The sequence below is a fragment of the Sorex araneus genome, chromosome 4 (genome assembly GCF_027595985.1).
Source record: "Sorex araneus isolate mSorAra2 chromosome 4, mSorAra2.pri, whole genome shotgun sequence".
Lineage (NCBI taxonomy): Eukaryota > Metazoa > Chordata > Mammalia > Eulipotyphla > Soricidae > Sorex > Sorex araneus.
Window position 1 is genome coordinate 81,276,474 of NC_073305.1, and position 20,898 is coordinate 81,297,371.

A 20,898-nucleotide genomic window follows, 5' to 3' on the forward strand; every position below is an offset into this window, starting at 1 on the left:
GACAGCAGACAAGTAGACTGTGAAGAATAAAAAAACCCAAGAGACAAAGAAAAAGTATCTTTTTTAGCTCACCTTCAGCTGCTTTATATCAAAAGGTAGATCCAAGACATTCTTCACTGGCTTTCCATGATTAATGTCAAGAATCAAACTGAGAGCTCGGGAACACTCCTTGGCTCTTTGCCGTACCTATTATGATTATTGGAAGATACCTATTATGATTATTGGAAGAAGAAAGTGACAAAGTAAAAAGTAGGCTGGAGCAATAGCACTGTGGGAAAGGCGTTTGCCTTGCACATGGCTGACCTGGGTTCAATTCCTCTGTCCCTCGCAGAGAGCCAGCAAGCTACTAAGAGTATCCCGCCCATACGGCAGAGCCTGGCAAGCTACCCATGGTGTATTCAATATGCCAAAAACAGTAACAATAAGTCTCACAATGGAGATGTTACTGGTGCCCACTTAAACAAATCGATGAACAACGGGATGACAATGCTATGACAGTGCTGTGACTTATCTTAAAATCTTGTAGAGGTTATATCAAGAGAAAATGGTTGGATGCTTATCAACTATAAATATAAGCTGAAATATTTAGAGATTAGAACAAATAACACCATGACACAGAGATTAGCTTTTCATGGAGTTTTAGTTTCATGGCTCATTTGTTTTTCCACTATGTGACCTTAAATGAGTATTTAACCTCTTGCTTCTATCCTATAATAATGCTCATCTCAGAGAAATGTGAATGTGATGAAATACAATAATATGAAATAAAGCCGATTTGCGTTATTTCACTTAATCTTACCAACAGTCTGCAAGAAAAATAGTTAACATTTATTATTTTATGATATACATAGCATGGAAGCAGAACCAAGAATAAATGACTTGTCTAAGATCACAACTCTGTAACAAAGTAGTACCAGGATTCCGACGTAGGAAGTTGAATTTAAAGTTTGAACTCAGTAGGATTTCGTAGAGTCTCTCTGAAAAGCAGTTTTTTTTATAATTTCCTGGAATACGGCAGAGGTCAGGAGCCAGGGGAAGGAATATGCCAATGGATTCACTTTTAGATTCTAAAATTAGAAATTCTAATGCAAAAGAATTATGAATATTCATTGTTATCTTCCAGGATTTTTGTGTTTAATTTTGCTTTTATGTATGATTCAAACATTTCATTGTTAGTAACCTATCATTAATAACTTTTTATGTTTAATTAAATTAGAAAATGTCATCATATGTCTTCTAGCCACCAAACCACTTCTCTCACTGTAGTGTACCTGTTTATTTCGTTCAGATGATTCCTCTTGTTTTGGGATTTTAAGATACACCCAAGTCTTGTTCCCTGTTTCTGCAGCAGACTGATTTTGGAAGTAGTAAGTGGCAGATGCAGACTCATCTCTGCAATGCAAATAAAATTAATCACTTCTAAACCTCTTTTTTTCCCTCATCTTCCCTGAGGTTTTCATTCCCCTTCTTGGGCTCAATTTCATTTGCATCTTTCTGAATTCCCTTTCTTGTTCTACTCTATATATTTTAAATCAATGACGTCCAAGGAATTCTAAGTAAAAGATTTCATCGTTGTAAGTAGACTCAACCAAAACTATTTCACATTCTTGAAAATCATGCTTGGAAACTCACTTCTGGAATAAAATGTCAGCACTGCCACTAACCCACTCTATCACTTTAGTCAAACGACTCACTCTTTATCAACTTTATTTTCCTCCTGAAAATGGGGATAATGGTAACCATCTCTCATAGAGAGATGAAGTGATGCTGTGTAAGAATATGACAGAGGATGAACAATAGAAATGTTAGTTTTTGGAAAGAAATTGGTGACAGTCTAACTCTTTTTTTCTCATCATGGAATTATTAATGAAAATCTCATCCGTATTTTTATAATTTTGGATTCAAATTAAAGTTCATTGACACTTAGCTGACATACCTGTGTTCTACAGTAGCAACAATAAATCCATGAGATGCCAGGTCAATGCCAATGGCAGAATAAAGTGTCCTTTAAAAAAAGAGAGAGATGCATTGAATGATCAGTCATAATTAGAATATGAGGTCCAGTAATAGACCTGACAACACAAAGGTTTATTTTACACACCTGGGATAAAGCCAATAACCCTGGGAGCATTTTTCCTCTTTAGAGAACATGTGACTATGTCTACAGACATTTTAATGATAAGTGGCATAGTGGTACTGGGAACTGGTGGTATATGGAGATATTGCTACAGTTCTTGTAATATGAAAGACCATCCTCCATAGCAATTTTATGAATTCAAAATGTCAGTACTACAAAGGCTGAGATGCCTTGGTGCAATGATTATGAGTAACTTTTGGCTCCCCCACTTACCAGTTAAGTGTCTTACAGGTTAAGTGACTTCAGTTTAATTGTTAAATTTTGTCCTTATCTGTAAAATAGGACTAATAATGTCTTTGATTTTGCAGGGTATAATATTTTGCTTACTTTTTTTTGGACCAAACATGGTGGTGTTTAGGGTATACTACTGGCTCTGTGCTTGGGGTTCACTCCTAACTCTGCTAGGGGACCAAATGCACCATGGTGTAAGGCAAGCACCTTTACTCCTGTATTACCTCTTCAGCAGGGATGTGACATTTGGATAAGATATTGTGTGAAGGAACAGTGTATGAAAAATAAAAAAACAACACTGTAGTTTAATCACTGGTTTAAACACTGGTTCTATCATTTTATTAGTTTTCTACCCTGGATAAGTCATCTGTCATTGATATATATACATATATGTGCATATATGTGTATATATATACATATATATGTATATATATATTTGTTGTTGTCTGTGTTTTGAGCCATACCTGACTATGATCCAGTATTACCTCTGGTTCTGTGCTTATGGATCACTCCTTACAGTTCTTTGGTGACCATATGTGCTGTCAGGGATTGATCCCGGGTGAGAAGCAGTATGCATGGCAAGAGCCCTACCCACCGTATTATCTCTCTGGTCCCAACTCATCTCTCTTTGCCTTAATTCTTTGTCTATAGAAGTATGACGCTATATTAGTAGGGTAGTTGGTAAGGTTTTATAAGAATTGTCAATTTCTTTATATTCTGGGCCTATCACTAACCCTGAAACAGGAAAAATTAAGGTGTGCATATGTGTGTGTGTGTGTGTGTGTGTGTGTGTGTGTGTGTGTGTGTGTGTAACATACCAATTTACAAATTTCTTGGATAGGATGAAATGGTTAAAGAATTATATAGTAAGAAACTGAGTTTACACCCTATCCCATGGCTTCATTCTGCATATCCATGTCATATACTCTAGTCAACAGATAATATCCATAGAGAATAAACAGAAGCTAGGCAGGAACTATGCCCTCTCCTACAGAAGATGTCGATTACTTGGGAAGACTGGAGTAGTATAAGGGTCAGCAAAGCCTTTCCTCGGGAGGCCAGAGAGCACATTTCTTCCTTGATTTGTGAGCCATGCATTACTTTTCAATGCTGACTGTCTCTGCTGGCAATTCCTGTGGGATGTAGGATCCCTTAGACAAGAAGTTGTGGGTCTTCTTAAACCCGCACTCTCTCCTCTAGCCTGCCAAAGTTTTCCACTAGAATTGTGCTGCATGCCAAGGCTCACTGTCCTTCTCACTTTTCCATCCAAGTGTCCTTGGGCACCTTGGCCTGAAAGCTCCCCACCATGTTGTCCTGCTCATTTCCTTCTATCCTTCACTGGTATTTCATTCAATAAATGTGTTTTGCAGGTAATGCAAACTTGGGCCTATTCCTCAGAGTTTCTAAACCAACAGAGAGGATGATTTTGAGTGTAAATATTATAATATAGAAAAATCAAACATGAAACACTCTCCTTTATGGGGAAACTAGGGTCCATGAACAAAAAGGAGGGAAGAAAATAACTGACAATACAAGGTGTGGATATCTTCCAGGACAGGGGTTAGTCAGACTCTCCCAAATCTGCAATTCCTTTTTTTTTCTTTCCATGTGTGTGTGGGAGTGGGGGAAGGCAGGAGAACGCCTCTGGTTATCAATTCCTGAAGGTTAGAATTGCTTAATTTATCAAACTTACCTGAATGCTCCAAGACCATGAGAAAAAATAATTAATGGATATTTTTCACCAGTCCTCAGAGGGGAATTCCAGTTTGCAGGAATTGTCATTGAACCTAGACAATAATATATTATAATTTAGTTTGTGTTTTCTACACAGTAAATGTCGCAAGCTAATATAACATATATCTCCTTAGTATAGAATCCTGAGCCATGAAGGTTACATTTCCATTTTATGGATGCTAGTGAATTAATTAACTTTGCTACTACATGTCCACCAACCAAAGACCTGAACCATGGAATTTTCCCAAAGATCACAGAATTGTTAATGATCTCATCCTAATGGTAATTCTGAAATTGAAGCAAAATATTTTCCTACCTACAGGCATATATGCAATCACTTTCCCCAGGTTTTAACCAAACTTCAAAGGGAATTTTCTAAAACCAAACTCTCTGGTAAATATTAGGAACTTTAGACTGAGAGCCAGAATCTTCAGACTGGAAGACCCTACCCACCTTAACTCGGTCACAATCAATAAATTGTAGAAATATCTTGACTTTATATTCAGACCTGTTTGTTTTGCTTTGTTTTATTTTGTTTTGGGGGTAGGTCAGTGTCACTCAACACTTACTCCTGAATCTGTGCTCAGGGATCACTCCTGGCAGTGCTCAGGGGACCATCTGTGGTACCAGGATTGAATTCAGGCAAGCACCTTTCCCACTTATCTATCTTTCCAGACCCAGACTTGTCTTTGGATGCAGCTCTGCCTCTTATTAGGAATACTGAGCTTGAACAAAGTTGTTTTAGTTTCAACTCTCCTGTAACATATATCTGTCTCTCAGACTTTGTATAAGAATGAATTTAATTTTAGAATTCCTGGAGTGCTAGGTTGCACTCGTGGCTGGGTTACCTCTCATACTCTATACCACTGACATACCAAGAGTAGCACAAAACATTATATTGGTTTTGACAAACATGTTAGTAGTCTCTTATACAAGGGCTTAATAGCTTAATAGCTTCAGGATGAAATAGATGATCTTCACACCCTTTCCTCTAAGGAAACTTTATCAGACCATTTTTAGTGAATTAGGAGCGATAGCACAGCAGGGAGGGCATTTGCCTTGCACACAGCCAACCCTGGCTCGATTCCTCCATCCCTCTCAAAGAGCCTGGCAAGCTATGGAGCTACCATGTAGCCGGACAAGTTACACGGCAGAGCCTGTCAAGCTACCTGTAGCATATTCAATATACCAAAAACAGTAACAAGTCTCACAATGGAGATGTTACTGGTGCCCGCTTGAGCAAATCGATGAACAACAGGACGACAGTGCTACAGTGCAGTGCTATTCATAACAAGCAATATAAAATTAATTGTTTCAGTTCTGCTTTGGGGGACACAGTTTGGGATTTGGGGTAGAAACATTCACAACATTAACAAATTTTTTATCTAGACATATACTAAGGATTTACAAAAAGGAAGATACTTTATCTTTCTTCATTACTCAAATGATACTGTCATCATCTTCAATTATGTGTTTAATTTTCTTATATTTATTTTATTCTTATTTGGGAGACTCACACTGGAAATGCTTAGAGCATCCCATATGGTCGGTTCTCCAGCATTGCCAAGACTAATTATTCAGTGCAGAGCCAGGGGTAACCCCTAAGCATTGTTGTATGTGGCCCAATATCCAAAAGAGAGAGAGAGAGAAAGAAAGAAAGAAAGAAGGAAAGAAAGAAAGAAAGAAAGAAAGAAAGAAAGAAAGAAAGAAAGAAAGAAAGAAAGAAAGAAAGAAAGAAAGAAAGAGAAAGAGAAAAGAAAGAGAAAGGAAGAAGAAAGAAAGAAAGAAAGAAAGAAAAGAAAGAAAGAAAAGAAAGAAAAGAAAGAAAGAAAGAAAGAAAGAAAGAAAGAAAGAAAGAAAGAAAGAAAGAAAGAAAGAAAGAAGGAAGGAAGGAAGGAAGGAAGGAAGGAAGGAAGGAAGGAAGAAAGAAGAAAGAAAGAAAGAAAGAAAGAAAGAAAGAAAGAAAGAAAGAAAGAAAGGAAGGAAGGAAGGAAGGAAGGAAGGAAGGAAGGAAGGAAGGAAGGAAGGAAGGAAGGAAGGAAGGAAGGAAGAAAGAAGGATTGCTCCAAGGATATATAAAATTAATGCCAGATCTAGACAATGGAAATTTGAAGAGACCAGCCTAACACTAAGATCTAATCAAAAGATAAGAATAATAAGTCATATTAGTGAAAAGTAGACAGAAATCTCACCAAATAGTAAGTTCAAAACTTTGCCCATTAACCAGTTTGTTCCAAGAATCTTACTAAGACCAAAAAAGTATTCCTTGTTTGGGATCCAGATGGCTTCAGCATGATCATCTCCTTTGGATGGATAATACAAACGCAAGAAGGAGCCCTGTAGAAAAAAATAAGTTAATAAACATTTAGTTGGGGTGCCTCTCAAACATATTCCAGCAGCTACTTTGCATATTGAATCAGTGGGGACTCAAAAATCTTTGTTGTTCATGAACAGGCCAGAGGAAAAACTCAACAGCTATAGATATTGAAGACAACTTTTTTTTTTTTTTTACAAAAAGCAATAGAGCTTATTGAGTGAAAACAAATAATGGGTAAGCTGACTGCAGTCACTTAAGAAAGGGGGAAATAAAGTTTAGGTGAATTAATCAGATGACAATAATAAATTGAGGAATGGCTTATGCAGAAAAAGTCTTCCTATGAAACTATTCAATTGGCAAAATTAGTCTCTCTCAGGTCAAGGTCAAGCTTCTAAATTTATCAGTGGTCAAAAAAACCACAGTATTAAAATATAAGTATTGGGGTTGGGACAATAGTACAGTGAGTAGGGTGCTTTCCTGGCAAGAAGTAATCCAGGTTCAATCCCTGGCACTCTCTATGGTCCCCCCAAGTCCACCATGAGTTATCCCTAGTATAGAGCCAGGATTAATACCTAGACACCATTGGATGTGGCCCCAAATTAACATCAACAAAATTACATATGATTAGAGGGGCATTAAAGCATTACCTCACGAGTGTACTCAAACATCAAGTCTGTACAACCAACAGAGTAAGGTCCTTTTCCTCTTGGGATCCGTGTTTGACTAGAGTTTACAGCAGACATCAGATATTGTATTTTGTTTATCCATGCTAAAAAAAAGTAAATATTATCTCATTTGTTATTCATTATGTCCCTGACTTTATCACAGTATCACTGTCATCCCGTTGTTCGGCGATTTACTTGAATGGGCACCAGTAACGTCTCTATTCCTCTCAGCTCTGAGATTTTAGCAGCCTCTCCTTACTCATCTTTCCCAACGATTGGAGGCTCTTTCAGGGTCAGGGGAATGAGACCTATCGTTACTGTTTTTGGCATATCGAATACGCCACAGGAAGCTTGCCAGGCTCTGCCTGTGTGGTCGGGATACTCTCAGTAGCTTGCCGGGCTCTCCCAAATATATATATATATATAATTATATATATTTGGGAGAGCCCGGCAAGCTACTGAGAGTATATATATATATAATATATATATAATTATATATATAATTATATATATATAATTTGTTGCCTATTGTCTGAACTCCATCAAATATGGTGTGGTAATTATGGAAAATGGGTAGGAAGTGTTTTATAATCTGCCCAAACAGCCACATGGTCCGGAGAGTGGGCCTGGAGTGTGGCGGTAGTTGGGTAGTGGAGGTCTGCTGCCAGGGCTAGGTCCCTCCAAGCAGGGAGGGTTCTCATCCACCCCCCTCTGGGGCACCCCGAGTGAAAACAGCCTGGCACGGAGTCCGGATCCCAGACTTGATGCCAAATAATTTCAAGGCAATCAAGTTACTCTCCACAGTTTCTGTTTTTCTTTCTTCATGTATCCAGTAAAATAATCACGGAGATAAGTCTTGCTGAATACAAAGTATTGTGGGGATAGGATAGTGACAAAGGGGGCAGATTGATGGGACAGCAGGTAGGGCACAGCAGGTAGGCTGCTTGCCTTGCATATGGTCAACCTGGTTTAGATCTCTAGCATCCTATATACCGGTCCCCCAAGCACACCAGGGATGATCTCTGAGCACAAAGCCAGGAATAAACCATCAGCATCACCAGGTATGGCCAAAACCCATAAATAAATAAATAAAAAGATACCAGTGCACTTATGAGTATCTACTCCTAAAACACCTCCTTTTTACTTTCTATTCCTTTTCAGAAGAGTTTGTCCTAATCCTTTTTTTTTTTCTCAAATGAACTTTCACATTTCTAACTTGGACTTTCAGACTTCCAGTGGATTTCTCTACCTGACAGCCTTTTTACAGGAAACTCAAAGATAATGGTCCAAAGTGTCATTAAAGGACTATCTTCCAAGCTTCCTTCTTCATCCTCCAATCAATCAGCTGACAATTCCAGAATCCCTGTCTGAGGTTTCCCAAGTCAGAGATCTGGGGATAATACTATTCTTTGCTCCTTTTCTCCCAATCCCTCTAAGTCCAGCCAAATCTCAATTCCTAACACATGTTACCAAGAAGATGTCACAATATGCTAACCCTCTAATTGGCTTCCCATAAATAGGTAGGTTTTTCTTAAAGAGAGACTCTTGGAATCTTTTTAGAAGGGCACTGCTAAGAGGTATTTAAATCTACACCAAACTGGACTACTTCCACTGCCACTTGCGGCATGAAAGAAGCATGCCTTTGTATAGCATTCTTGGGTTCTAATGTGCAGAGGTTCATAGGAATGCAAGTTAAAAACCAGATTCCTGGGCACAAACAAAAATGACCCTCCTCAATGTGAGGCCCACCCCCTTGTAATCTTCTGCTTTCTCCCTTTAAGTTATTCTATGTGCTCCAGCATTGCTGGGAGCCATCAGATAAATGTGGGTACCTGGTAAAATATGGGCAACTGGGTAAATGTTAATTCCTCTGCTTGAAAGCACTGTAGCAAACTTCATTTCAATTGTTTAACATCTTGGTTAGAAGCCTTCTTCATCCTTAGGCTTATTATTTTAAGTACAATTAAAAGAAACGTATTAAGTGCAGTAAATGCATTAAATATGTTTAAATAAACTTATGAAACAATTTTACTAAATACATTCCTTGCATGTATTTTTAGCATTCTACCACATTATATGTGTGTTTACAAACTGTTCCTTGCACTAGGCTGTTTTTCCCTTTTATTGCCGGAGGGAGAGTTGTTAGGTCACACATAATGCTTGATGGTTGTTCTGAGGAGTGTTTAGGGGATCATGTGGGGCCTGGGATCAAACCTGGATCTCCCACATGCAAAGCATGCATTTGAGACATCTCTCTGGCCCAAGAGCTCTTTCTATGTCTTTGTATCCTCATAGCTGAGCTCAATAGATCATTATTAAAATGAGCTGATCAAAGCTTTTCACTGCCACTTGTTCCTCTCCTAGCAAATATTTTATGATAAACATTTGACCTACTCATTCTTGGAATGATTTCCATCTTGTGGGTGTCCAAAGTCTTTATCACACCTGTGGTTTTAACTATTCACCTTCTTTCTCTGCCCTAAGTGCTTGTCCAATTTTAAAATGATGGATGCAAATGTCAGTCTATTCAGACTTTTATTTCTGCAGGCTAAGCTTGCCCTAGCTTTCCCTTTTTATTGAACTATGAGAGATGATTACCCTGCTAGGCACACTCTGTTGTTCTATCCTTCACACTGTCTCTGGCACTTACACACCTTGAACTATGTTAGGTATGGCATCTATATAGTTATCATGCAGAAAGGTTTGAGTCATGAAAAGACCATTTATATCTGCCAATTGGTGCAGCACCTGCCAGGGATGAGCCTTTCAGTACTCAAAGTGGATCATGGAAGAACATAATTGGCATCACCTGGGAGCTTGGACATACAGAAAATCATCCTCCTTCCAATTCTACTAAATCAGGAAAGGTGCACCTCTTTAAGTTTAAGAATGACTGGGCTACAGTACTGAATCTTCTGGCTAGACACAAGGGTTGATAGTTCCTAGCCAGATCATCCTGTGGAAAGATGGGAGGTCATCTGAGTAAAGCAGAACGATAACATGAATGAACATAGTATTAGAGTCCAGTCATCAAATCCTGGATTCCAGCTCTAATTTTTACAAACCATGATGTTATTCTCCCCTACGCTTCTCATACGTAAAGTGGAGACCAAGCCCACTTTCCTGCCAAGCCCACAGAATAGTCAGTCCTAAAGAAGAAATGATGATAGAAGCCAAACAATTCACTCAGAACATGTCACAGAAGAGGCAGACAACTGATACTATTTGTCCCTTTGCCTAGAATCTACTCTAGGTACCCAAATTCCAGGTCTTCTAGGGATTTTAGCAGATCAAATTTGGATAGATGTAATTCAAAATTCACAGTATAGCATCAGAGATTAACTTTAAAAACATCAACAATACTTTACCTAAAGGGTTAAAGTTAAATTACCTGTAAGGTTATCTACTTAGAACCTATAAGTTTCTTCCAGTCCCACTTAAGACTCCTTACAGAGCCATGCTTTGTGAGGCGAGAGGGAGACAGCAAGCTAAGAGGACAGCTGTTGGTGGCCACACTTGCCTTTCCTTCTGCAATGCCAGCGTCTGGCTATAGGGGGAGCTGAAGAAGAGTTTGGCTAAAAGAATTTGATGAGGATCCCCAGAGAACCTGCAACTACCTTGCAGCAATTACTTCCGGAACTTGAACAGTCTATGGCTTTGGTATGTTCTGGGTCACACAATGTTCCTTGTGAGTCCACCTAGGCCATAAGAACCTTTTCCAACAGACTTGGAGTGGGCTGGTCCTCTCAAACCTATACCAAGTAACCCAGTATTCAGAAGCCACATGTCAAGATGAGGCAATAGATCTGCTTCTTTTAGGATCCTGAGCCCTGTAAAAAATCTTGGGAAACTTTGAGCTGCATCAGGTTGGGGGGTAGGTCACAAGATCCTATCAGAATGGCTGTGGAGAAAAGTTGCCCAGCCAGTAGCAAAACTAATCTTGAACGTCCTGTTCTTTAATATATCAGCTATCATCATGAAGAAGGTAGAGAGGAGACACATCAGGCTGGTGGCTATTCTCTACATGACACAGTTTTGTGATTTTTTTTTAATTGAAATGCCATTTGTCATTTTGTCTTCAACTTACTTTAAGAAACATATTGGGGCCTACTGTGTGCTATCAATCTCCTCATCCATTTTTGTGTAGCTCTCCTTTGACGCATAGTCCTGATACTGATTTCTAGATTTGGAAGTGAATTGTACACATGCCAGGAACTTGACACTCTCTCTATGGCTTCTTGCCCTCTATCAGCAAATACAGTATCTCAAGCGAATGCTTTGAAATATTTTGCCTGGTTTTCTATGTATTAATGTAATAATGTAATCCATTGCTTTGATATTTTATTTAATAATGCCTTTAGGAATTTGAAAATATTTATTACATCTAAAAATGGGTTATTGGGTTCAATGCTAGGGCAGACTACTAGATTCCATGATTCCACTGACAGCTTTCCAGGGGATTTCAAGCACCAGAGGCTAATTATGCACTCCTAAAAACTGATACAACATTACAATGCAATGTTTCAATTAAGGGGGAAAACAAAGAAAAAAGATAAGATTTGTTTGGAAATCTCTACCTCAGAAGATTAAGAAAAAAAATGCATCAGTAACTGCGACCGGGGTGATGCCTGGGTCATCCCATAAGAAGTTGCTTGTTTACAATCCAAGGAGAAGACAATGGGAAATGAACTTAATTAGACTGTAAATTCCTTGAATTTGGTGCCCAGGCTCTTTGCCTTAGTCACCCATGTCTTACAGTGGATACACTTGTGGAAGTACTTACCACGGTGATGCCTCAGCTTCCTGCTAAGTGTGGAATGAATGGTTCTGTGGGATGATGCCATTTCTTATGCAAATAGGTATACAGTATTTATTTCCCCACCTACAAAGTAGGGCAAAACTTATCTCTGAGACACTGAGTTATGAAAGACTCTGGGTTTTGTAAATGTGTTGATAGGACTCACTCATCAAGCCTGAACAACTCGATCTGGAGAGGCCCTATGGACCTAGGTACACAAGTCTGCAGGTACCGACAGTTTTGACACCTTTCAGAAACCGCCTACGCTGCTCACCTGAGGAGCCTGGATAGAGCCTGCGTCACAGCTCACAACGCTCCAGAGGCAACCGCATTGCAAACAGGCCCTTCTTAGCAATGGTAAACAGGAAATATGCTATCTAGAGACAGCTGCCCCACTCTAGCCACCCCTATCCCCCATCCCCACCCCCCAGCCCCGTCTCCCCGCATCACACCCTTATTGCTTTCTCTGCTCTTGTTCCCCTCCCACCGCAATTGGTAAGCAAGGTCAGACGAAAGAACATTCCCATCTGGAGCTCTACAGTGTCCCCTGGTGTCTCCTTCCTGACATTACTTTAGAAATGTAATTTCTTTCCCTTTGCCTCCTGAATCCTGAATACTCCCTGCCTGCTAGGGTTCCTCTGTTAATCTAGACAGTCGCCTCACTTTACCCTTCCTGGGAGTATGTTGTGAAGTCTCCGAGGGTGCCCCAGGGTGGCTGTGTCACTGCGCCTGAGTGAGGGTGGGGTAGGCCAGCGAGGAGGAGAAAGAGACTGTGTGGAAGGAGTTCTGCAGAAAAGGCAGCTAAGCTTTTGGTTTCTCTTAAAATGTCTCCTTTATAGTACAGCAGACAAGGCATTTGCCCTGCAAGCTGATGACCTGGGTTCAATCCCCGGCATCCCATATGATGTCTCTGAGCACCACTGGGAATGATTCCTGAATGCAGAGCCTTGAGTAAGGCCTGAGTATCGCCAGGTATGTCCCCCAAACAAAACAAATAAAATTAAACGCCTTCTCCTACTTCTGTTCTGCAGCCATGCTTCTGAGGACGACCTGGGAATGAGGAGATAAGGAGACCCTTACCCTTGCCCATTCCACTCACCCACCCGGGAAAACAGGGCTCTCCACAAGCATCTTCTGAATGTGGGCGGGGACCACACTCAGCATTCAATTTCTCTGGGTCTGCTAAGAGTCTGAATTCCTGAACAAATACTTTTCTTACCTGATGACTTAATGTGGCCAATAGGACTTAGATTTTGCCAGTCAAATGGATGAGCCAGTGCGAGGCAGCCACAGAGGCAGAAAAGTGCGTGTATCTTGGGTGGCCACATCTTGGGAGCTGAGCAGAGTTTTAGGGTGAATCTTCAAGATGATTCAAAGAGAGAAAAAAGAGTCTGACATTAGTTTAATAGGCTGACACATCAGTTAGACCAAGACAAATCCGTAACATGATTTCATCGAAGGGAAGAAAAATTGCACATGCGTTTTCTGTGCTGTGTTTTTAGTAAGTGCGAGGATTTCAAAAATCTTTGATTATTAATGCCGGGTTGAGGAGCACAGCAAAGGCATTTGGGGTTTTTGTAACTAGTTCTCTTTGTAGCAGGCTAGTCGCTTGTAACAAATGACATCAAGATGGGATCATTATTGCAATCACACATCATAATCATAACACTTCATATTACACACTGGCGTGCCTATAATGTAGCACCCAAGAAGTTTCAATATTTTAATCATAATTATACAATGGTCATATTGCTGCAGCTGTGTTGGTATTGATGGCATTGTTTCTGTGATGTCTATAATCCTTCTCTGCCCAAGGGCAGAGGCCAGATCTTAATGAATTATGGTTTTGTGGTGCTAGGGATCAAAATTGGGGCTTCACACAGGCAAGGTAAGTGGCCTACCACTGAACTATAACCTCAGTCCAGGTTTTGTTTCTTGTCTTCAGGGCCTAATGGAGGGAATGACATACTGTTGATGTTAGATAAATGTTTGTAGAATAAAAGAATGAAACCTGAATTAGTCATAGCAATAAATATTGGGACACTAAACTAATATCTGGCAAATTCTCATTAAAAATGTATCCCCTCCAGCTAGAAAGATTGTACAGCTGGCAAGCATTTGCCTTGCACACTGACGCCCCATGTTCTATCTCTGTCACCACATATGGTCTTCTGAGTCCACTAGAAATGATCTCTGGACACAAAACCAGGAGAAAACTAAGTAAAGCGGGGTATGGCTCAAATTTTAAAAAGATAAAATCTGTCCCCTTTTATTTTATTTAAAAAAATATAAAATAAAAAGCAGGTAGGGTGTTTGCCTTGTACGCAGCCGATCGGAGTTCGATTCCCAGCATCCCATATGGCCCCCAAGCACCACCAGGAGTAATTCCTGGGTGCAGAGTCAGGAGTAACCCGTGTGCATCGCTGGGTGTGACCCAAAAAGCAAAACAAATTAAAAAATTAAGTAAATAAAATTTCACACCTTATGGAGTGACGTAAAGTTCAAGTCACTATCAACTCTCACTTGAAACTGGACAATGACCTCCCACTGCCACCGTGCGTTTTTTTTTTCTTTTTGGGTCACACCTGACAATGCTCAGTGCTCAGGGGTTTTTCCTGACTCTGCACTCAGGAATCACTCCTGGCAGTGCTCTGGGGACCATATGGGATTCTGGAAATCGAACCCAGGTTAGCCACATGCAAGGCAAGCACTCTACCTGCTGTGCTACCACTCCAGCCCCCGCCACCATGCTTTTACCCTTTCCCTACCGTCTACTCCCCTCTTAGCTGCCGGGTGACTACATCACTCCTCTGCTCCAAACCCTGAGTCACTTCATATCTCACCAAGCAAAAGCCAGAGACCTTGAGATTTCTGTATTTATCTCTTCTAAGAAGACTCCTGATCCTGAAACCCAAATGACAGGCATTCACATCCTTAAGGTTGGTGTCTATGTTACCTTCTCCATGAAGTCCAAGATCAAATTAAAATTACCACCAAGCTCCCTTCCCCACACCAGGACATGTTCTATGCACTGCTTCTTATTTTTAATCCATGGTATTTACCACTGACTAACATGCTCAGGATATTATTTATTTAATTTCTCCACTCAGCTCTATGCAGTAGGGAATTTTAAATGTTTTTCTCCTCCTCTTCCTCTCTCCTGGGGTCCTAGCATTATAGCAAATAGAAGGTACTGGTGAGTGAATAAATTCAGCCTCCTACAAGCTTCTAACACATATGGTTACTAAGAAGAATGGAATAAGTTTAGTGACCCATGTGAGTACTAGTCCATAATACTAATGGGTACTCTCTAGATGGTGCAAATGTGTTGCAGGAAAATATAAAAACAGACCTATGGCAGTTAGCAATAACAAAAATCTGGGACCTGGTGGCCTTGTGTTTGCACTAAAGACCTGGGACTGAGAAATGGGAATTTACATGGAAATATTCTGGACATCAATAGGTTAGCAAGTCTTCTCCAGTCCCTTCTCTCTCTAATACAGTGAACTCAGAAACAACATGTGATTGCTCAAGAGTGAGGAAGCCTGGATAACTAGTCACTGAAGAGAGAAGTGTCCCTGATAATGCATATGACTTCCCACAAGCAGGAAATTAAAATGTGTTAAGTCAATAAAATATCCAAGTTAACCTCAGTCTGTGACTTGGTGTTACAGTGCATGCCTTTCATGTATAAGGTCCTGAGTTTCATCCAGGTACCACCAAAGAAAGAAAAGAAATATAATGTTCTCATTAAGGTGTGGCTTTTGTCCAGAGAGATAGTACAGGGGTTAATGATCCTTGTCTTGCATGTGGCCAACCACAGCTTGATCTCTGGAGTTTACTGAGTATTTTCTGAGACAGAGCTACAAATAGCAATCACACACACACACACACACACACACACACACACACACACCAAAAAAAACAAGTAAAAAACAAAAATAAACATTCAAAAGTTGTTCCACAGTTATTGCTCACAAGGCCCTACCAAGACTAGTATCAGATAGAAATCAATTCATAGGTATTTACTAAACAAATGCCACATAACATAAGCATAATTTGTCAACACCATGTTAATTATATAAACAACTGTGATAAACACTGTTGAATTTGACTGAATCCTAGATTTTAAGAGTTTACAGTTGGATTTCAGAGACAAGACTGGCAAGAAGAAAGCAAATTACAGAGACACTTAAAAACCTTAAATGAAAAGATACCGATGTTTAACACAACACGAAAGATTTGGAGAAATATTTATCTGGAAAAAAAGGTTTCCAAGAAAACAGGGTTATCAGAAGGTTAGCTCTTATCATACAGAATAAACATCCAGAGGTCAGCAGAAAAATTCCAGTGGAACTTTGAGCGTCAGCTACCTTTGACTAACCACACTCCCTTATATTCTGTCTCTCCTCTCTCTCTCTCTCTCTCTCTTCTCTCTTTCTCCATCTCTCTTTGGTGGGATCAGATAAAAGTGTGCAGGTGTAAGTCTTTTGACTATACATAATTTCTCTTAATTTTATCTTGTTCAACATTATTTTAAATTGTATTATAAAGTTGCATAATGATTTAAAAATCTTGAACATGAGAACAAGGTCATTAAAACTCGAGTTGTCTCTTTACTGATGACCAGTTTTTAACATATTTTCCTCCAGATGTATCTGGTACCAGCTTTGCACACACACACCATCTATGCAATATAAATATACACTTATTTACTTACACAAATATATATATAGCTTTTAAAAGTGTTTCTGAAACTTCACACTACATATTCCATTTACATTTTATCTTGATAATATGTAGTTACAGTTTTTCCATATGAGTCATAGCACCATAAATTACCTTTTAACATTTAAAATGGCACTTAGGAGTAATTCGAATAAGCTAACTCAAAAGATGGGTACAAATATTGATATCACATGAAGTCATGCTAAGCATCCTACACATTTCTGGTTGCTTGCTAGTTATGGGAACCACCGCAATCTGAGCAGGAAGCAAAGAGGTGCATGGAAGAGTTTGACGGACTAGCCCAATCAAGAAGCTAGTGTGGGAAGTGGAGCTTAAACCCAGAGTGCCCCTGCTTGGTACCACAAATTCCCACTATGTAGTGTCCAGTTCTATTAACACTGAAACTATAATATGCTCAAGTTAATGAACAGAGCAATTATTTTAATGATGCATAGGGATTCAGGCAGTTTCCTGGATTGGGAAGATTTAGCAATGGGTTTGAAATTACTCTCTGAAGACATGAAACTTAGACAGTTCTTTTTTCTCTCTCTTCCTTCCTTCCTTCCTTCCTTCCTTCCTTCCTTCCTTCCTTCCTTCCTTCCTTCCTTCCTTCCTTCCTTCCTTCTTCTTTCTCTCTTTCTCTCTTTCTTTCTTTCTTTCTTTCTTTCTTTCTTTCTTTCTTTCTTTCTTTCTTTCTTTCTTTCTTTCTTTCTTTCTTTCTTTCTTTCTTTCTTTCTTTCTTCTCTCTCTCTCTCTTTCTTTCTTTCTCTTTCTTTCTTTCTTTCTTTCTTTCTTTCTTTCTTTCTTTCTTTCTTTCTTTTTTCTTTCTTTTCTTTCTTTCTCTTTTTCTTTCTCTCTTTCTTTCCTTCTTTCTTTCATTAAATGAAGTGACATATTAAAAGACTTTCTAAGCATCTGCAGACTACAGATTTGGAGAAATAGCAATTGAGCTTCCCATGTTAGCAGCCACGAAGCTGAACCCAAACCAAGCTACCTGCTCACTTTTCCCCACTACCACAACTCAGATTTTCATCATACAGAATCTCCTCTAGAAATATATCAATGGACATGAGTAGAGAGAAAATTCCACTTTGGAAATTTTGCTTTAGAAAATTCTACTCCTGTGCTTCTCAGACTCTGGTCTGAGAAGGAGCATGTCACTCAGCCCGTTTGGAAGACGTTTGTCACCCCGTTTGAAGGGGTGACAAATGGAAAACAAAGAGAAATGATAAGGAGGGGGTCTGCTGTTTATAGGGGCACTGCTGGAACACAGAGGTGAGCTGGCTCACAGCTACTTGGTTTTTACACATTTGCTGTGAACAACAAGGGTGTGTGGGGGAGGGGGAGAGACAGAGAAAGACAGACAGAAAGCTCATCGCTGATGCTCTCTCCACTCACTCCCTACCCAACCCTGCCAGGGCCATCACCTTCAGTAACAGTGGAACTCGGGAGAAAAAGCCTGTGAGCTGGGGGACTTGGTTTTATTTGCCTTTTTACTATAACTGCCTAACAAAGGGCCTGGCTTACAGCCAGCATGAGTCAATGCTTCCTGAGTGAGCATGAAGGAGCCTGGATTCTTCTGGGGTTTGGGCTCACCAGGTGATGTCACACCTTGCACTGGTAGGGAGGGGCGAATGCAGAATGTGGTAATAGTGCCAAGAGCACAACTGAATCTTGGCTTGGACGTTAGCCACGTGACTTCCTGCAAAGTACACAGTTTTCCGTGGCACATTTTTCACCTGTAAAATGAGTCTAAGGATAATAATGATAATAAATTACATATATATATATATATTTTTTTCCAACAGTGCGTCTCCATTGAGTGAAATTTGATAGCATCGTGCAATTGCCAGAGATAAGCATTTTCTCAAAGATTAAATAAAGAAAAATTATGTTGTTAATCAGGACCTTGAGGCTAGAGAGATGGTATGGGGCGAAGCTACATGTTTGGCATGTAACTTACATTGGCTCCAACCCTGGCATCACACAGTCTCTTGAATATCCCAAACACAGTCTTGAAGGTCCCCAGCACTGTTTGGTGGCCTTGCTCAGGCCTAGAGCTGCAGCATCCGAGCACCGCTTCCCCTCCCCCCACCCTCCTTGGAGGGCACCTCAAATCACATCTTGCCCTACCCCACAAGACTTTTTCTTTCTGGATTGAAGCAACTTCTTGATCAATATAGCCTCTGCCTCTAAGCAGTTACACTGAATAGATCTTAACATAAGGATTTCATGAAAGACTCTAACTGTCCCTAAGTTTTGTAAGTAGCCAGCATGCCACACTTCTTGGAGAACTTTAGGTTCACTGCCTCCTCTTAGGTTAAGTGCTTTAGTCATGTCTGGGGCACTCCTTATGGTTATGACTGAGGCCTCACTCTGGAATCTTATCGAAGGTTCCACCCTTTCAGCATCTTACTCAGCATCTCAGACTGACTTCCCTGATCTAACAAGCTGCTAAGAGCCACCCGTGTTTCCATGAGTCTTTCCCCTATTAACTTTCAGAAAACAACCCTTTCTTCCATCCAAGACCGTCTAGATCCTAACTTCTTAAACTGTGAGTCAGGTAAATTAAAAAAATAATAATCGTTTCAAATAATTCTTTTTTTCTTTTTGGGTCACACCCGGCGATGCACAGGGGTTACTCCTGGCTCATGCACTCAGGAATTACTCCTGGTGGTGTTTGGGGGACCATATGGGATGCTGGGAATCAAACCCAGGTCAGCTGCATGCAAGGCAAATGCCTACCCGCTGTGCTATTGCTCCAGCCCCAGTTTCAAATAAATTTCTGTATGATTTATTATATGCAAGCATTTGATCTGCATACCTATTGTGTATGCTTTCATATGGGGGTCAAATAGCAATTTCTTACTCAAGAAGGAATTTCAAGTGGAAAAGTCTATGAAATTCCATCCTAGTGGTTTCTTATCAAACCTGCCCTCTCCATACACACTTCAAAGGAAAGAATTATGAGCTATGGAAAACAAGAAAACTATTAATATCCTCTAAATCAAGCCAAGGGATAGCAACTTACTCTTGCTCCTGAGCAGGCAAATATTTTTATCATATAATGATGCAATTAAGAAATTAATTAATAAATAATCCACAGGGCTGAGAAGATAAGTCAGCAGGCTAAGCACACGCTTTACATGCAGGAGCCCAAGTTCCAGTTCTTGGCATCTAATGATCCTCTGAGCACCAAAGTAACCCCAGAAACACAGAGAAGTGTAAGCAACTCCAAGCACTGCAGGGACTGGCCTCAGCACAAAACAAACAAAAAATAAATAATCTGCAATATGGGAGCTTGAATTAGTGTTTGAGACACAACTTCAGTATTTGAGGGAGGTAGCTGATAAATAGTCAATGCAAATAATTCTCTGTATTTAAAGAAAACCAAAGCCTAAGTGCTCTTGGGAAGTTTAGAAGAGTAACCAGCTATTCTGGTCAAGAAGTCACATTGGAACTACACTGATGTGATGTCTAACACCTAAAGCAGCAGAAGAAATAAAACTTTAAAATGCATTTTAAAAACAGTTATCCATCTTCTGAATGTCTGCATATGAACTCCTTGGGTCAAAAAGAATTCATGAAGCTTGCTTCTGGGAGTCAACAAATTCTCCCAATTAACATATCACAGCATCTGAAAAGAGAGAGAGACTAAGGGACTGCTTTTCAGTGCCTCAACTTGTTGCTTTTGGTTTTATTTTGTTCTCTCATAGGTAAAAACTCGTAATGATATGCAAAGTTATATTTTGACCTCAACAATGATTTGATTCAAAACTTGATTGCTGGTTTAGTCAAGAAGAGCAAAAAAAAAAAAATCCTATATTTTATTGAACACCTACTATATGCTCGCACTGTGTATAAGCACTCATCCTCATAGCAAAGAGTTATGTTCATTAGGATTCATCAAAAAAATATATTTGTCTATACATACATAGTTTTTTGGCAGTGCTCAGGACTTACTTCTGATTCTGTGCTCAAGGGTATATACAGTTGTGGCATGCTAGTAGCATACTAGTAGCAGTGCTTGGGAGACCATATGCAGTGCCAGGAATCAAACCAGGGTTGTTTGTGTGCAAGGCAGATTCCTTACCTTTGTACTATTTCTGCACTCTTTGTTTTGCTTTAGGGAAGTATAAATGGTAAACAAAAAAGAATTATTGTCTGCTCCAAATGTCTGGATCCAGAGTACAAGCAATTCAAAGGAGAGTTCAGTAGCTGTGTAGGTGTGTGTGTTTATGTGTGTGTGTGTGAGGGGGGCATACCTCAGCTCCTTATGCCAAGGTAG

At 39.8% G+C, this 20,898-nt stretch overlaps 1 protein-coding gene across 1 annotated transcript in view; it reads right to left on the reverse strand.

The window, feature by feature from the left end:
* The window catches only part of PLA2G7 (phospholipase A2 group VII), a 39,794-nt gene that overhangs the window by 7,126 nt on the left and 11,770 nt on the right, over nucleotides 1-20,898 (reverse strand). The window contains exons 2-8 of the mRNA XM_004605949.2: nucleotides 13,102-13,241; nucleotides 7,067-7,188; nucleotides 6,295-6,439; nucleotides 4,062-4,155; nucleotides 1,937-2,005; nucleotides 1,272-1,392; nucleotides 73-186 (exon numbers count right to left, since the gene is read on the reverse strand). Of these exons, the coding sequence (XP_004606006.1) occupies nucleotides 73-186; nucleotides 1,272-1,392; nucleotides 1,937-2,005; nucleotides 4,062-4,155; nucleotides 6,295-6,439; nucleotides 7,067-7,188; nucleotides 13,102-13,210 (774 nt within the window). The 5' untranslated portion in view covers nucleotides 13,211-13,241. The remainder of the gene's footprint in view (nucleotides 1-72; nucleotides 187-1,271; nucleotides 1,393-1,936; nucleotides 2,006-4,061; nucleotides 4,156-6,294; nucleotides 6,440-7,066; nucleotides 7,189-13,101; nucleotides 13,242-20,898) is intronic.